Here is a 17,722-nt window from a genome sequence, read left to right as displayed (position 1 = left end):
GACCTCAACAGTACGGTATGATGGGACCTCAACAGCACGGTATCATGGGACCTCAACAGCACGGTATCATGGGACCTCAACAGCACGGTATGATGGGACCTCAACAGCACGGTATGATGGGACCTCAACAGCACGGTATGATGGGACCTCAACAGCACGGTATGATGGGACCTCAACAGCACGGTATCATGGGACCTCAACAGCACGGTATCATGGGACCTCAACAGCACGGTATCATGGGAGCTAAACAGCACGGTATGATGGGACCTCAACAGCACGGTATGATGGGACCTCAACAGCACGGTATCATGGGACCTCAACAGCACGGTATGATGGGAGCTAAACAGCACGGTATGATGGGACCTCAACAGCACGGTATGATGGGACCTCAACAGCACGGTATGATGGGAGCTAAACAGCACGGTATGATGGGACCTCAACAGTACGGTATCATGGGAGCTAAACAGCACACCACCTTACTCTCTCTGAAGCAAACCATCCCCTTTACTCTCTCTGAAGCAAACCACCCCCCTTACTCTCCCAAATTGTGTTGGGAACAACTGCAAAACCAACCCTTCACCAAGAACTGAATAGACTGATACAGGATTGATCCACATCTGCTTTCAAGGGATGTCCTGTGCAGGTTTTTGGGAATTGCATTAGCTTGCGCAGAGGGTTTTTCAGTTTTGTATTAATTTATTTGTAATACACGACCAGCCCCTCTTATCCTATGCCACACTTGCTGCTATAATCTCTCCGGATTCCTTCGGCGCGTCTCCCTCACACAGTCGCTGCGCTAGCTGGGGGAGGAGTGGAGGAGTCCTTGCCTTGCGGTGAAGGAGCTGTGTCTGCGGTCCGCCGTTGCCCTCGATCTCGTAGCGCACGCTGTTGAAGAGCGCCACACCGAACTGCTGCTCGTAGTACCTGCAGAACTCGCCCGCCACCTTCCCCGTCTTCTCTGTGGAGGAAACAAAACGAGAGGCTTCAGAGGGGAAAGATCTCACTGCCCTACAACATCTATTGCAAGAGCTGGCAACCCATGTTCCTCCAGGCCAGGTCTTTGTACCAGCATTCCTTATTATATTGACCTGACTCAACCATTTCACCCGGTCCTAAAAGCACTTAATTCCTTAATTATACCTATTAAACTGGGGAGTGGAACAGAATTTGATTGATTCAGTGAGTCACTGCTGACTTATGATACCACATGTGAATGAAATTAACAGTGGAGTTTTCAATTCTCAGTTCTGACTCGCACACACATAAGCACGCACGCGCACACACAGCATCTCTGTAACTCCACTTCCCACCTTCCCATTTCATAAACACAGCTGAGAGAGCAGGCTGGGACTGCCAGCCCTGTTATTTATAGCCATCGTGGCGGCTCTGTAAGAAGGTATTCTGAGAACAATTACCCAACCGGCCGCTGTCAAATCGCTGCCTGTGCTTTTAATACAAAGCAGCTGTGTTTTCCTACAGGAAACTGTCTGGGATTCCAAAAGGAATTCTCTTCCAGGCAGCATGCAGACAGGAGCACAGCATTCGCTTCTGAAGCTGGGTTACTCCAGGGTCATTTCAGGCCAGGTATTGATGCCAACTGGTAAAATAAGAATTCCCAGTCTGCAGTGCTTTCCAGTGCACTCTGCAGTGCATTTTCAAGCATATTTTCAAGCCCATTTGTAATATGTAGTTCAGCATCGCTGTAGCTAGGGTGACAGGCATCAAGTATGAAGTATTTAATTAAGACTGAAGTGAGGGTTTGCTATTCAGCAAGAGCTGGTCAAGCCTGAAAACAGCCACGCTTTACTTTTCAGAAAGCAGCCTTTTCATTAGAATTATTAGCTGTAACATTCAATCAAGGTTGGATCTCGTACAGTAAACAGTGTTCTGTGTCTGTGTGTTACCTGTGAATGCAGGCATTGGAACTGGTGTAATCACTGAACTGCAACAAAAAAGCCTGGGTCGATCTGGCCCACATTCTGCACTGAGGATACTGGAAAAATCATTTTGGAAAAGAAAAACAACATATACTGCATATTACCGAACCGCAGCATTAAAGTTGTAGGGAGCTGGACAGACTCCCAAGACACAAGCAGAGCGGTCTGTGCATCTGTTATATTCAGTATCAACATCCGTTCAACTACTGCTTGACCTTCGTTTGTAATGAATAATATCCAGTGTTTACTGTGTCAGTGACTGAAACAACATAGTAATATAGTGCAGAGTGTTTCCATGTAATTACACTCACTGCACCAGTGCTGAAGCCACCATGTAAGAGAATGAGCCATTGCTCATTACCCAGTTATTACCATGCTATTACACAGCGATGTACGCTCTGTAATCTAAAGTGCTTGTAGCACTTGTATTGACTATTTACATACTGCTGCATGCGGAAGACAACAGAAATGAGCTCCAATACTAAAACAGTTTTGAGAGAAGGATGTCAATGCGGACTTTCAGAAAAGGGAAAAGCACAACCAATCAAGTTCATCATAAATAAACAACTCCATATTAAACCAGGAAAAAACGTGCGCTAGTGACGATTTGGAGTGCATAGCTCTGAGATTGTAGCCCAATGGCTCGCTTCCTGTTGTTGTGGTTAGTTGTCAAACCTGAAAACCACTTATTTTGTTGATGAAAAAAAAAAAAAAAAAATCACAAAAATGTAACTTTGACTTTTCCACCGCGATGCAGCAGCAGCAGCAGCAGGGTCATGAGAACACCCGCTCGCTCCCCAGCGTTTCCACACACTGGAATTATCAATGAAAGAAGGGTTTCCCTGAAAGGTGTGAGCAGAATACTAATGAACAGAAACGCAGCCCTCGAGGAAAAAAGCACCGCACAGGCAGGAAAGACCTGCTAATCGCCATGGTGACCATCACTGTTTGCACAGTGACTCGGAGCCTTTCATCATTCTTATCCACTCTCAAGACAGCTGCTCTGAAGGGAGCCCCGTCTCAGAGACCAGCTAGTGTTTCAGCCAGCACAGGAATCTCCGTCTTCAAAACCTTTCCAGGAGCTGACCGATACTTCAAAACGCAGAACAGAAGGAGACTCTTCTTCACACAGAGAGTGGGGAGGGGATGGAATGGGTTACCTAGTCATGTTGCTGAAGGAGACACTTCTTCACACAGAGAGTGGGGAGGGCATGGAATGGGTTACCTAGTCATGTTGCTGAAGGAGACTCTTCTTCACACAGAGAGTGGGGAGGGGATGGAATGGGTTGCCTAGTCATGTTGCTGAAGGAGACACTTCTTCACACAGAGAGTGGGGAGGGGATGGAATGGGTTACCTAGCCATGCTGTCGATGCCTTTCTGGATACAACTGGTTGGGTAACTTCAGTAAGAATCAAAAGAAATGCTGAATTAACAGAAATATTTTGAAAATAGAAGCAGATTCTGTATTCTATAAAAGAAGGTTGTGTGGTCCGGTGGTTAAACCAGGAGATCCCCGTTCAAATCCTGGCTCATTGTATGACCCTGAGCAAGTCACTTAACCTCCTTGTGTTCCGTCTTTCGGGTGAGACGTTGTTGTAAGTGACTCTGCAGTTGATGCATAGTTCACACAGCCTAGTCTCTGTAAGTCGCCTTGGATAAAGACGTCTGCTAAATAAACAAATAATATTATTATTATTATTATTATTATTATTATTATGTAAAGGATGTTTAAACTGAACCAGACTAGCCTCTCGCCCTGGCCATGCTGGTGACTGTTCTCTTTGTCTCAGTTGATGTTGGATCAGTTCCAGGATTCTGTCGGCTGGGCTGAACTGCAGCCCCCTCCCCCCCTCCCACCCTCCCTCCCAACATCTCTCTGCCTGGCTGCCATATTCCGCTTCCCAGTTTAATTGGCCGCGGACTGAATGCTTGTTATTGCAGCGGAAGTTGCTATTCGCTTTTCATCACAAGGCAATAAAATACATTCCAGAAAGAGAGTCACCATCTCCACAGCACATGACCCCAAGCCTACAGTGAAACCATCTCCACAGCACATGACCCCAAGCCTACAGTGAAACCATCTCCACAGCACATGACCCCAAGCCTACAGTGAAACCATCTCCACAGCACATGACCCCAAGCTTATAGTGAAACCATCTCCACACCACATGACCCCAAGCCTACAGTGAAACCATCTCCACAGCACATGACCCCAAGCCTACAGTGAAACCATCTCCACACCACAAGACCCCAAGCTTACAGTGAAACCATCTCCACAGCACATGACCCCAAGCCTACAGTGAAACCATCTCCACAGCACATGACCCCAAGCCTACAGCAAAACCATCTCCACACCACAAGACCCCAAGCTGACAGTGGTGGTGGTGAGGAAATGCAGGCTGGAATACTCTCAACAACACCCACATGAAAAAAAAAACAACAACAACATGCACTGAAAAAGAGTAGAGCGGTCGCTAATCCCAGATGCATGGAACTGGGCAGCACCCCAATGTGTGCAGTGAAGAACACTGGTTACCATTTCAAGCACTGGTTTTAATGGTAAAAGGGAAGAGACGTGTCACGTCTAAGTAGCAAATGATCAGAAACTTCCCCACAAAACCAAATTAATAGAAGACAATAAGCCAAGTTTCACACAATGATCAAACTCCATCCCCAAGATCCAGCGGATATAGCATGAAATGAGAGAATGAGCTCATGATCCAGTTACGTCATTTCAAGAACAAGCTGAGAATTAGAGGCTAATTAAGTCATTGAGGGCCATGAATAACCTGAAGGTTTATGATGACTACATCTCTATCATTATCTCACACAGAGACAGGCTCTTTGCAAGCAGGGAGAACAAGGAGATGAGAGAGGTGTGTGTGTGGGGCGGAGATTCAGAGACAGGCAGTATCTTATGAACTAGTACAGGAATCAGATCCCAGATAAACAGCAGGTGGAACAGGCAGTAAAAACACAGTCTTTTTAGATCAAGATTAGATACAGGCATGCCAAACCAGCACTGTCTATCTAATGAGCAAGGACCCCATGATTACAGGGCTCTTCCTTTGAAGAGTACAATGATAAAAGACATTTCTTGAGGGCCTTGTTTCAAAACACCAGTACTGGGGATGGTGGGGGGGTGTCAGCTCCTATCCGCGGAGGTCAGCTCCTATCCGCGGAGGTCAGCTCCTACTAACTGCTTCAGCTCAAGCTGCTGTCCTTTCAGCCCGGGACAGTGCCAAACTGAAAGTCCTCGCTTGGCTGTGCAGGGAGGACCGCTTCTACTACCACCTAGTAAATTTTTTAAGAAAGCCGGACCTGATCTTTGAGGAGCTGCCTCGTTGGAATGCAGGAAGTGAAGTCTCGTGGTAGGAAGGTATGTTACCAGTTCTCCCTGCCCAGATCAGATAAGGAGGTTTCAGTTTAAACCACATCAGATTTACCCCCCCCCCCACCCCCCTGTGTTGAGCAAGAGATAATTATTCCAATAGCAATAGTGTACATCAGACTTAAACCAAAAACATATGGAGATGTTTTTATAATTAAAAACAAAACACGCAAACTCCACAAATCCATTATATTATTTACATTTCTTCATCTAAAAAAATATATATTTTGAAACTTGGCATCAGGCATCATCCTGGGTTATAGCAGGAACACGCATTCGTAAACCACCCAGAATTTCAGCCTTGCTTACAGTAATAGACTGCGGGTCATTTACACTGGAAGTCATACAGACGTTTTGTCTAGTTAGTGTACCGGCCGAAACAATTGTCAACTTGACTTGAGCTTTCTTATAGTGAAAACAAGCCACACACCTAGAGCCACCGTGTACTACTGTAAGCAAGGCTGGTAACCTGGGTCATGTAAAATAAATGAAATTCAAGCAGCACAACTTTGTTTACAAGGTACGTGGAAGGAGACATCAGTGTGAAAAGTGTTTCTTCCTCTCACTGGGTCTGTATTTCAAATTGAAGAGTTACTATTTTTACAGAACTGGATGGTACACAGTGGTGAGGACACCTGCCTAGTGAAAACGCCCATGATCATAATCATTACAGCTGTGCTAGAATTACAGCCTGTTTCAATCATAGTCTTATTACAGAGCGTCCGGCGTTCTCACAGGAACGACACCCATTCATTTTGAATACGTTCGTCATAAATCCAACACACAAAACATTCAATTCAAATGCTTCAGCCACCCAGCGGCACTGCGTACAATGCTAAACTCCATCATTTTAGTATCTGGCTACTGTGCGCAACTGTGTGCAATGCACACGAAATAACAAATTAGGAAAAGCAGAGACAGTCCAGCTGTGCCTGCCTGCGCCGTGTCCAACGTGTAGATGCACAGCTAATTCAAACTAGACAGAGAAAGCAGCCGAATGAACAACTTTTCATGATCGCTGAACTCACTGCAATTGTATATGTAAAAAAAAACTAGCAATATAATAAAACAAAAGATGCATACACAAAACCATTGCTGCCATAAAACACATTGCGAACATCCGGACCCTTTACAACTCCACATGTTTCAGACCAGATGTCGAGGTGCCTGTCGACAAGCTGCTTCCTGGCAAGCCTGATAACGGAACCAGCAGGATGGAACGCTGGCAATCCCGTACTATAAAGCAACCTGGTCAGAAGTGCCTGGACAGAACTCTTCTGTCACATTGTTCCTCATCACCGATATTAAAGGAAAACGCATTCTGATGCGACTCAGTGGACACTCCTTTGTGACGATTACAAAGAGATAAGAAATAAAAAACGGATTTAGAATTGAATGTGCATCAAATGTTGCTAGCAGGACCACATACATTGGCCAGGAAATAAAAGCTTTGTTTTATTTGTTGGTTGTTTTTTTTTTGCACATCCCTAGCAGTATTGCTGCTAAACTGCACCCTGATGACACTCCACTGTGTCTTGTTTGTTCCTGTGGGAGAGCTGGGGCAAGCTCCCCTGGACTGGGTCATGCTCAGAGGTGAGCAGCTCCAACCGGTCACAGACGTTCCTGTGTGCTGATTGCAAACAGAGCTCAGGGTTCCTGTCCCAGCCAGGGGAGGAATGCAGGAGGCTGACTCCAGCAGCCACCATCAATCACACTCTGAGAGCAACACTGCAGGGCAGCTACGGGCCAGCAAACCAGGGCTGTGTGGAGAGGAGAGTGGAGGGGGCAACAGAGAACGAGAGAGGCAGAAGGTTGTGAAACAGAGAAAGAAAGAGAGATCATGACCGTGTCTGTGTGTGTGTGTGTGTGTGTCTGTGTGTGTGTGTGTGTGTGTGTGTCTGTGTGTCTGTGTCTGCAGAATCACACTCTTCGCTGTGCAATCCCGCTGGAGATGGGATACAAAAAGCCAATGCTGTTCTGCCTTTTACCCTTTAAGGAAACCACTGTGGTTTAGTTTTATTGTGAGGAACAATGCAAATGCAGTCAGTTTTCAGAGTGACTGACTGGCTTCAGCCTGGCACAGGTACAAAGCTGGTCTCCGAGGTGCCCGATAGACAGTCTGAGGCTTCACTTTCAAACTGGCCCTGAACATTCATGAGGCTTCTGCACTGTTTCCCTGTTAGTTCTCCAATATTTGGCAGTAACAGTTTTACAGTAAAATAGAGATCCTTGTTTAGCTCATTTTTCAACAGAGTTGCATTACATGCCCTTTAGATTTATCAGGAAGCAGCTGTTTTATTTACATTCCTTCAGCTACAAGGTCAGTTCCCTCACCCCCTGGAAACTCAACCAAACAGGCATGCAACTGCTACTTCAAAACGTGCACTGCAGACCGGTGGAAACACTTTGAAGACATGGCCCTCTGTTTAAAACTCACACGGGGTGATTATTAAAACTCACACACTGTCATAAAAGTAAGAGCATGGTGAATCGTTCACGCCCAGTAAAGGAAACCTAAGCACTGCAGCTGGGAACCACAAGGCTGGAGCACCAAGTCCCACTCAAAACATGCAGCTGCTTCAATGAGGCTTCCTGTGCTGCAGCTCAGACTGGCTCTAAATGGTCAAGCTGCAATCATGCACCCGACCAATCACCTGAAGAATCCTGAAATAAATGAGTAAAAAAAAAAAACAAAGCAGCTAAATATCTTTAAAACAGGAGGGGTTGGGGGCAGATTTAAAAACCTTGCTCAGCTCTCTTTAACTGCGCTCACCAGCCATTAATTAGGCCTTGAGTGTTTTTGTTCAAGTACGCAGCACAGTTACACAGTGTCCTGAAGTATCGTCCTAAGAATTAAATCACAACGCTGTACCATTCTACAGAACAATTTCCTTTCACTTCACACCCTGATGTTTCCCTTACATGCTGTTCAGCTGGATTACAGGGCTTGAACAAAGGAGGGCGGTTCTCCCTCTCATTGTGAAGTCCTAGCATGGGCATCTAAATCTCTTAATATGGGAGCAGTGGGGAAATGATGGTTTATGGAGGTGCTCCTTTAGTCTGGCTTATTAAATTGACTCGCTGAGCTTGAAAATTACAGTATTCTCGACAAGCAACATCTCACTCTAAATGGGGGCCAACAAAACACAGCCTTTAAGCAAACACCTCCCTCCCTCCCTCCGTCTCCTCTCACCTGGCTTTGCTGGGTGTGTCTGCTGTGTCTCTGACTACCCAAGCAGAGAATCACTAAAATGTTTTTAAAAAAAAAACAGACACAAATTTTAAACACTTGGTATATATAATAATACTGTTGTACTTGCTAAACAAACACCTATATATAGTACGCTGACGAAGTACCGATTTTACATCTTAATACAAGCTAATACCTTCACCCATTGCTAGAGGTGAAGCCGCCACTTGGAATATTTGGTCACACTTTACAATAAGTGCCTGTCTGTCTGTGTTGAATTAAAGGGATGTATTTTGTATGAATGGCTTAGGATTGGTAATTAGTTAATAAGATCTATTGTGATATTTGTAATGAGATGGGCTGCAGTCATGGACCAGAACCAGGTAATAACAGGTAATAAACAGTTTGAACAGGCAGCTAAATGATTTATTTTTTCTACATGCACAACGCCAGCGTTTTTATCTTCCCAATGTCGGGTTTTGCCATCGGGATTCGAGTGAACAGTCATGACTAATCATTTGGAGTAGTTAATGAGGGCGTTGCATGAAACATGCTGTAATGACAGACAGCGTTTAAAACACTGCCAGCTGACTGAGAGGAGGAGTCTATAGCAACTTTGTAACAGACACACAGAAGTCCACGAATACGCAGAAGGTCCAGTAATGGCATTGCACTCTCTTGTTTTAATAAGTTAGACTCAGGTGTTTTAGGGAGTGGTAATGAACTTCCCCTGAACACCCCCTCCCTTTGATGGGGGGGGGGGGTTGAAATTGAGAAATAATGTGTGTGATTCAGATTTCGAGTGACTAACTGCTTCACTTTGCAAGTTGGAATACGATCAAACCACAGCAGCCCTACTTCCCTTGGAAACGACTTGTTTTCTGTATTCCAATGCTCTGGAAATCTCCAATCGGGCTGCGGGAGAGGTTCATCTTTCTCGTTCGAGGTTTTGAATCCCTGTGAAGGTAGCACTCCGGAATAACAAAGCCAGTGTGTGTGTGTGTGTGCCAGCGATCTGACTGCAAGCTGGGTCTCGCTCACTTCCATCTGCAAAACCCCAGCTCTGCACTGACCGTGTCCAGGAATGGGCATTTTTATACCCTTGTAAGTTGCATCCTTCACCCCTTCGCTCCTCCAGCTCCCTTCTAGTCCCTTTGGATCTGAACCCAAATCATTTTACCCCAGCCCTTTTTTAATGTATTTCATTTAAATGTATATATTTTTTTATCCCCACCACTAAGTTTTCTAAACATGTAATGGCTGTTGATTGCTTCTGGGCAATTTCGCTCAAATGTTCAAATGATTCTTCGCCATCTTTAAAATGGATGCAAACCTTGTTTTTAACTAAATCAGCCTGGAGATACAGTTTGGCATTGTTTGCTGTCAGCTGCCTCCTCTCCACCCAGCACTGCTAGTAGATGGTAGACACTGTATTACAATTATTATTAAATTCTTAGCAGACGCCCTTATCCAGGGCGACTTACAGTCGTAAACAAAAATACATTTCAAGAATCACAATACAAGTATTAATACAATTAAGAGCAAGATAAATACGAGTACTGTAGTGTGTCCAGGTGATCTCAAGGTGGGTCTCAATGTGGCACACTTGTGCCCTGAGGTGTGCTGTCCTGTCTTGTCTGCCTTCACAGCCCCTAAACAATCATGAAAAGATAGACATCTGCACCTGCGTCTTCAAAGAGCTACAAAACTGCGCTTGTGCTCCAGAGTGTGCCTCCCAGACCCCCAATCACTCTCCAACCCCCGGGGGACCAGATTATACAACGTCTGCACGTCTCTCTGCACTGCCAGCATCTCCGTCAGCACTCTCAGCCAGCGAGAGAAGTGATCCCAGTCACTGACAGCTTACAATAGGGAGGCTACAACAAAGGCCACTTCAAAAACGAAACAGCGAGAAGTTTATACGCAGGGTCAAAGATGCAAAGCTTACACTGACAATGCTGTCACACAGCTTTGACAGACTCACTGACAAAGGTGAATTCACACAGTAGCTTTGCAGTTTTCCCAGGCTTATAAATGCATTGGCTGTGCAGTTAACATCGTTTACCAGCGCTTTTAAACCACACTGTACCACCTCTGTTTGGTACCATGCCTGGATATCCTTGGCTGCACGCACTTTATGCTTTACTATCCTTGCTGTGTTTCCACTGTTGCAGACTCTTCTGTAACACCAGCCTCTTGCCCTCACTCTTAGTTTGCCATCCCTCCTCGTGTTTAAAACCTTTCGTTTCTGAAGTTCTTTGAAAAGGGGCACATTGGGCCAAATGCAGATTTATTTTCTACATGGAAAAACAAACGGCCGACATTGTAAAGCTTCACATAAATAATTCAGCCTGTTGTTTTTAGAGATCCTTTTGTTCAACATCGTTATTCCTGCTTTTATTAGATCTGTAGCACCAGTTTTGTTTTTCCATTTCATATCCGGGCTGTGTCCGGACAGGTAACGTCTCACTCCGCAGCGGGATAACGGTTCAGTCCTAAATGGGTTAACGGCTGCAGAAGGGAAGTGCTGTGCAGTCTGGAGCAGATAGTTCGCCCCCCCCCCCCCCCTCAACTCCCAGCCCACTCCAGGGCATGTACTCCCCTCCCACTCCTCGCTTCACTGCTGTTACACTGCAGATTAGGAGAACTTCAAACCAACTCCGTCTAATCACTGACACTGAGGTGTATGAACGATACAAAACAGAAACACACAGACACACACTCACGCACGCACGAGTCCACACACACACACACAGCCCTGTTCAGAGGGAGGAGGATGTGAAATGGGTGTTTTCCATTCTAGATCACTCTAAGCAAATCCTCCGTCTAAACCCTGTGCTGACAGATCCACCACCTCGTTTTGGATTCCCATCGGGCTGTTTTGTGTTTGTTTTTTCCTGAGTAATTGTTTTGCTTGATAGAGCAACACTGTGTTATTAACTGGGAGTCCCGGGGGAAGTTTCTAGGGTCGCAATCAGCCAACGTTTCCCACAGCATCAGTTTAAAAGTTGCAGAGTACATGCTATCATTAGCTTTAGTGGAGTTCAATCTTTCAAAACTCCTTTAAAATTATTAGAATCAAGCAAAGAGGTGTGTGCAGGTGAACCGAGGGGAGGCTTTTACACCAGCGTCGAACACCCCCGAAAACGAAGAACAAAGAACAACAACCAGCATAGAATTTCTAAATGTGCTAAACAAACTGAAAGCCTAGACACTGATTTCTGACATGCAGGGAATTCACGTTTAAGCTTCCCTAGGCTTGTAGAGAATAAAGATCTGTGAGTAACTGGATGAACTAGGATTTGAACCCAGGACTTCCGGTGGCTCTAACCGGCAGCCCAATGGCATCGCACCAGGATAAAGATGGTGCAAGGCAAGTTACTCCGTACGCAAACTCAGGGGAAGCTGGAACTGTGCCATCCAAGTGAAAAGCCAGTGAAAGCCTAAACCAGTGCAGCATGAAGAGAAAAACAGCACACTGATCAACTGGTTTGTACAGAGAAAGAGAGGGAAAGGGGAGGAGGGGGGGGGGGGGGGGTCAGGTTCCCTGGGCACAAACATGCTATTCAACCGAACAGGCTTTTCAAACGCACACTACGCCTTTGTTTTTAGAAAGACCCCGCAGGTACTCCTGCCTTGCCATAGCAGGAGTGGCAAATTAACCTCATTGTGGAAGAGCTTACTTGAAATACCTCGGGTGCTTATTGCAAAGAGATTGCGAAATATAACCCACTAGGAGCTTCCAAAAAACCTCCTGCTTTTCCTTTTGCACTTGCTTCACAGACTTGACACAGCCATCGCAAACAAGCCAGCAGTGAGTCTCCTTTAATTAAAGTACTTGACAGCACTTGCTTTATCTCCGTTCGACAATCAGTTGAGAAGAATGCGGTTTTTATAGTTTGTTTTAGTTTTGTTTCATCAATGGATTTGCCCTGCAGATTTCTTCCTCCTCTTGGCTCAGGGATTAGACTTGCCTGCGATGGCTCATCCACCCCAGAGCTCTGTCAGGAATCTGCTCCGAGAACAGCCTGACCTCCTGGTTCCTCTCGTATCTCTCAGGGCTGACAGCTTTACAAGGCTGGGATGATCCACACACACACAACAACTGCCAACTGCTGGCTAATTGGACCTTTCTTCATGTCTAATCACCAGAGGATGTCAGCGATATCACACCACAAAACACTGAAATATTACAAAGCAAGGAGATTACTCAAAGTAAAAACAAAAAAATTTACAACTACAACATTTGACCACCGGATGGCGCTGCATGCCTAGCGAAAACCACATTCATTCATCAAACGCCACTACGCACAAAATTCAATCAAATAAAATTGAATATAAAAGCATGCTCACTAAACTATTACCCTGCCTCCAGCTTCAAAGCCCCTCATTCATGGGCTGCTCTTTTTTTTCCATTTGAGACACATTTAGCAGTTATTGCCTTGATGGTGCTGATCTCCCATTCCGCAGAGGCATGTGGGGACCTGCCCTGTAACAGAGTGCCCGTGTTCAGCCCTGGAACTGCAGTGCGCTCAGACTCCACATGCCCCAGCCCGCCTGAACAAAGCCGGTCTATCAGAGTGGAGCCTCCTCACAGTGCAGGGGGAGCAGCTGCACCTTCTACCTGCTTCCATTCAGAACAGGGGCTTCTTGGAAGAAGCTTGTGAAACAGGGGCTCTCCTGGTTTAGAGCACAAACGCTGGGGTTTGTTCATACATTCCATGCATTCCTATGGTGGCACATTACACGGCATCCATCTGTCTTTGCTTAAAGAAGCAGCATGCATGACCACCAGTGGACTGGGAGGAATCCAGGACAGGGGAGGCCAGACCGTCACAGTAACAGAAACAGACTGATGAAGAGCCCTGATTAAATCAAAGCTACTAACGGCATAAGAAAAACAAGCGGACAATGAGCTTACAGCTCCCATTCCTGGCTGCTGGAATCACAAGAGTCTTGCCATCACTGCATTATATCATTAGGAGACACAGCAATTGCTTTGGTTGCTTGCTAGGGGTGATGGAAGATTCCTTTGCTTAGTCAGCAGCCAAGAGCTGCAGTTATTTAGACCAGCCCCCTGGGAAGCCTGTTCGTTACGAGGCAATGGAAATTGAATCAGTGAAGGAAAAACAAAAGCAGCCATCAGGGTTTAGATTGCTATTGTGCAAGTTAATCTTCCTATTCCATCTTTTACTTTAAAAACTAAAAAAAAGTTTCCCACCCCACCATAATTAAGTGCAATCTGGCAGACCCCTCGCCTCCCTGTCTCGGCACTAATGGAGTGTAACCACTGGGGTCTGGATGACGGGGGATTCTGTAAATAACACACTGTAGCAAAAAGATGAGAGAATTAGCGGGCAATGTGGCACGTACTTACACTGAGTCAGTTTCATGGGATACTAGAGAGAGAGAGAGAGAGAGAGAGAGAGAGAGAGAGAGAGAGAACAAGCTTTGACAGCTCTTGTTCAATGTTCAGATTTAATGAACTGAGAGGGAGAGAGGGGTGTGCATTGCTCATGCACGCTGCCCTATTACCAGAGGTATTTAACCAGGGGGTTGGCCAGAGTTTCCACAGGAGGGGTTGTAGTGCTAGTCCTCAGGAAGGAGCCAGACCCCCATCCCTTCACACACAGCATCCCGCCCCCAGTTCAACATTAATACATTTCACATTTTGTAACTTACAAGTCCGGGAAAAGCTATTTTCATACCAGAGCCAGTGCCAAACTCCACCACCCAGTCACCTCCGCACACACGGCAGCGCTCTGAAGAGACCAGTGCCTCATGAAGCAATCTTTCTCAATTCACTTCATGTTTAATAGTCTTTAAATCATTTTTTGTAAAAAAAAAAAAAAAAAAAAAAAAGGTGTGTGACATTACCATGAATTTGTCTTTCTCATTTCAGAAAACCAGCGCGCACATTGTACTTTGGAACCCCGGCCCCGCCCCTCCGCGCCCGGCCCCGCCCCGCCCCGCCGCGCCCCGCCGCGCCCGGCCCCGCCCCTCTTTTTAAAACACTGTGAAACCGCTTCTTACTGACAGTGAGAACGGGACCGCACCCTCATTCCACGTCGTGCTGGCTGCCTCGAAGACAAGTTTACAACACACGCTGGGAAATAAACAAAGTCCACCACTGTGTTCTGGTGCAGAAGCTCACTGAATCCACTCCTCCCATCCCAGCCCATGTAATGGTTCACATGCAACACACAGCACACATTTCAGTTCCTTTCCAAAAGCGAACGAATGACCTAATACGGTTTTGATGAAGCCTGTTGGGTGGACTTGATTACAGCACAGTATAATAACATGATCCTGCTGGGTGAACAAAACCAGACAAAGCACGCGGTGTACTACTGTACTCGCTTATGCCTTGGGTAATTGAACCAGGACACTTAACATCTGGACAAATGGGCCGTGCGTAATTAAACTACGATACATGCAACAGTAGTATCACGTGTGCTGCCAAATCAAATCGTTATTAACATAAACATTATTAAAAGTATCGTGCAAAACTTAGGTGGTGTATTATTGGCTCTGGGTTTCTTTGAAGTATACCTCAAGCAATATCAAAAAGCAAGCTAGTAATCTAACAATACCACCAAATTATCCACTTTCATGTAAGCAGCCTTTCTGACGGCCTGTCAAAACAGCCTTTGTTCTTGGAGTAATCTAGTAAACTAAACAGAACTGGCAACGACAAGGTTACTGTAACTAATAAAACACCGAGCCAGCACAACAAAACTCCGTTTATTTATTAGACAGGGCGTGGGTAGAGTCTGTTGAAGGACTTATGAAAATGCTCAAGCCTTTACTTACGGTCTCTCTAAACTAACGCTGGATCCCTCGTACGCTCCACAACACGTTATTGGAGATTAGTGTCTGTTAGTGGATCAGCGTCGGTTCTTTTTCTTGTGTAACTCCTGTAGCACTCAGTCTCCGCTTACCTGATATGTACTGCCTCTTACTTTCGTCCAGGTGAGCTGAAACAACATCCCCCATGGTGACCAACAGCAGTTCAATCAAACCAACCACTCAAATCCTCGCCCCCTCGCCGGAGCCGAAACCAGACCCGCAGAACAGCGCAGTTCAAATGCGAAGTCAGTAAAGTTGTGTTCTGCCGAGTCTCACAGACCAGCGCGTTATTTTCCCAAGCGAAGGGAGGTCGACCTAAGCCTGTCACTTTTTTTGCTGTGGATTACTCGACTGCGGTCTGCAGCTATGCGCCCAGATCTCCGGCAGCCGCTGAAGACACACCCTCAATTTGAGTCATGACTGGTTTTTCGTGTTCGTCTCTGCGCCAGGATTATTTATTTATTTATAAAGTACAATTAAGCGTAATATTTAACAAACACAAGAGAACGTGCTGAGTAATTTCCCGTCTTAAACGACTAAAGACAAAAAATGTGTGTGTGTGTGTTTTTTTCTTGCTGAGAAGCATTCCACATTGTTTAACAACCCTGTGTGATTATATTGAGAAACAGCCTGTGTTTGATTGATTATACAGTGTTTCTAGGACCCCCAATATCCCTATCCTTATAATATGAATAAAATATACATACCCGCCACAGAAAAAAACAACACAGAGCAACACAATATTCACTACTAATTCTAAAATCCGTATGATTATTGTATTGCTGTGTAATTAGAAGGACGGTAATGATAGGTGTGTATACTTTTCATTAGGTATAATGATGGCTTGCATTTAGAAGCTGTGTCCCGTACTGTGCGGTAATAAACACTGGCCTCTATTTAATCAATGTTGAGCAATCAGCATTCTGGAGTGCGACTCTTGGGTTATATATACTGGCCAATGTGTTTATGGGTCTGATGCCACAATAAGGACTCTGGTAAGAGAATGAGGGCTCGAGCCTGTTTCTGTCCCAGGTGTTTGCTGTAAACACCACCGACACAGATCAGTGTCACCAGAAACAGCGCTGCTCACAGATTGCCATGCTGGCTTTGCTCACGCCAGTGGTTCTGCTTATCAGGTTAGTGTGAGGAGCTAGAACGGAGAAAAGGGGCAACACTGCCCCCATGTGGCGAATGCTGTCATTACATCAAACGTGTGCATTGCTGTATTGCAATTTATTATAATGAACCGTTGTGGTTTGATTGATTGATTTGTTGATTTCTTTAGGACACCCCAACTGAATAAATGTAGATTATCTTTAAATCGTTTAGTTTAGTTTTGATCATTTTTTTGTCAGCATCGAGTGTACAGATCTTTGTGTATAATTATGCAAAAAAAAAAAAAAAATCAATTAAAACGACTAATACGTAACCGATACCACATTAATGGGGATACCGCACACATGAATCTGGGGGGGTGTTTGACTTGTTTTTCACGTTCCTAATACTGTAAACTTTCGATACATCACGACTGCATTCTTCAGCAGTAGCGCTTCACGCCACAAGAGGGCGCTGAAGTACTGAAAACCTCAACGTCACAACATGGAGCGCAAGAGCACAGCCAACGGGTTTAAACCAACCAATGAGACTAATGGACGTCCTGGGCTGTCATGGCACTGTACTCGTATTGATGAGGGTTCTGCATGCAGTACTCCTCCAGAGTGGAGCAGGTTCAGGAATCGATACAAAGGGTCGGGTTCACGCTCCTTGTGCAGTGCACAGCAGCGTTACCACACTAAAGGTAACACTCTACCTGCTTCTTAAATTCAGGAGGTAGATGGGAGGTTTATTACCGGAGTGCTTGGTGAACCTTTGCTTGTATGAATGTACTCTGATTTCTGTTTCAAGTTTATAAACTGTACTGGGGCGCATATATTCTCTGATTGTAAAAAAATATATGATAAAAAAACATAGGGTAAAGACTCGTGGAAACCATACCACGGCCAATGCCTTTATATGTATGGGGAAAGCGGGTTAGGAACTGTGAATTGTACTCTGCAAAATGCAAGCTTTTAATAAAAGGGACACGGTAGCAATACACGAGGACCGCTAAACGGGCAAAAACACACACAAGTACAAGTGTGAGCGGGTATTGCGCACGATCTTATCCCAATGAGTAGAAAACGTGCATTAGCAGTTACACAGTAGTGCATAATACCGGCGCTGTGTGTGAGTCTGCTGCTCCGCACCCCTCCCCTCTCTCTGTACGCAGTCTATCCGACAGGGGCTGCGTGTACCCACGAGCACACAGGGATGATGCGGGGAAGAGAGCTGGAGCCAGAGAGGCTATTGGTCTG

General features: G+C 45.5%; 1 protein-coding gene across 1 annotated transcript in view; it reads right to left on the bottom strand.

The window, feature by feature from the left end:
* Positions 1–15,914, bottom strand: part of LOC117974005 (protein Niban 2-like) — a 33,825-nt gene extending 17,911 nt beyond the window's left edge. Inside the window, exons 1-2 of the mRNA XM_058986703.1 lie at positions 15,461–15,914; positions 828–958 (exon numbers count right to left, since the gene is read on the bottom strand). Coding sequence (XP_058842686.1) covers positions 828–958; positions 15,461–15,515 — 186 coding nt within the window. The 5' untranslated portion in view covers positions 15,516–15,914. The remainder of the gene's footprint in view (positions 1–827; positions 959–15,460) is intronic.
* Positions 15,915–17,722: the final 1,808 nt, after the last annotated feature.

This window comes from Acipenser ruthenus, chromosome 15 (genome assembly GCF_902713425.1).
Source record: "Acipenser ruthenus chromosome 15, fAciRut3.2 maternal haplotype, whole genome shotgun sequence".
Classification (NCBI taxonomy): Eukaryota; Metazoa; Chordata; class Actinopteri; order Acipenseriformes; family Acipenseridae; genus Acipenser; species Acipenser ruthenus.
This window is presented reverse-complemented; position numbering and strand designations above follow the sequence as displayed.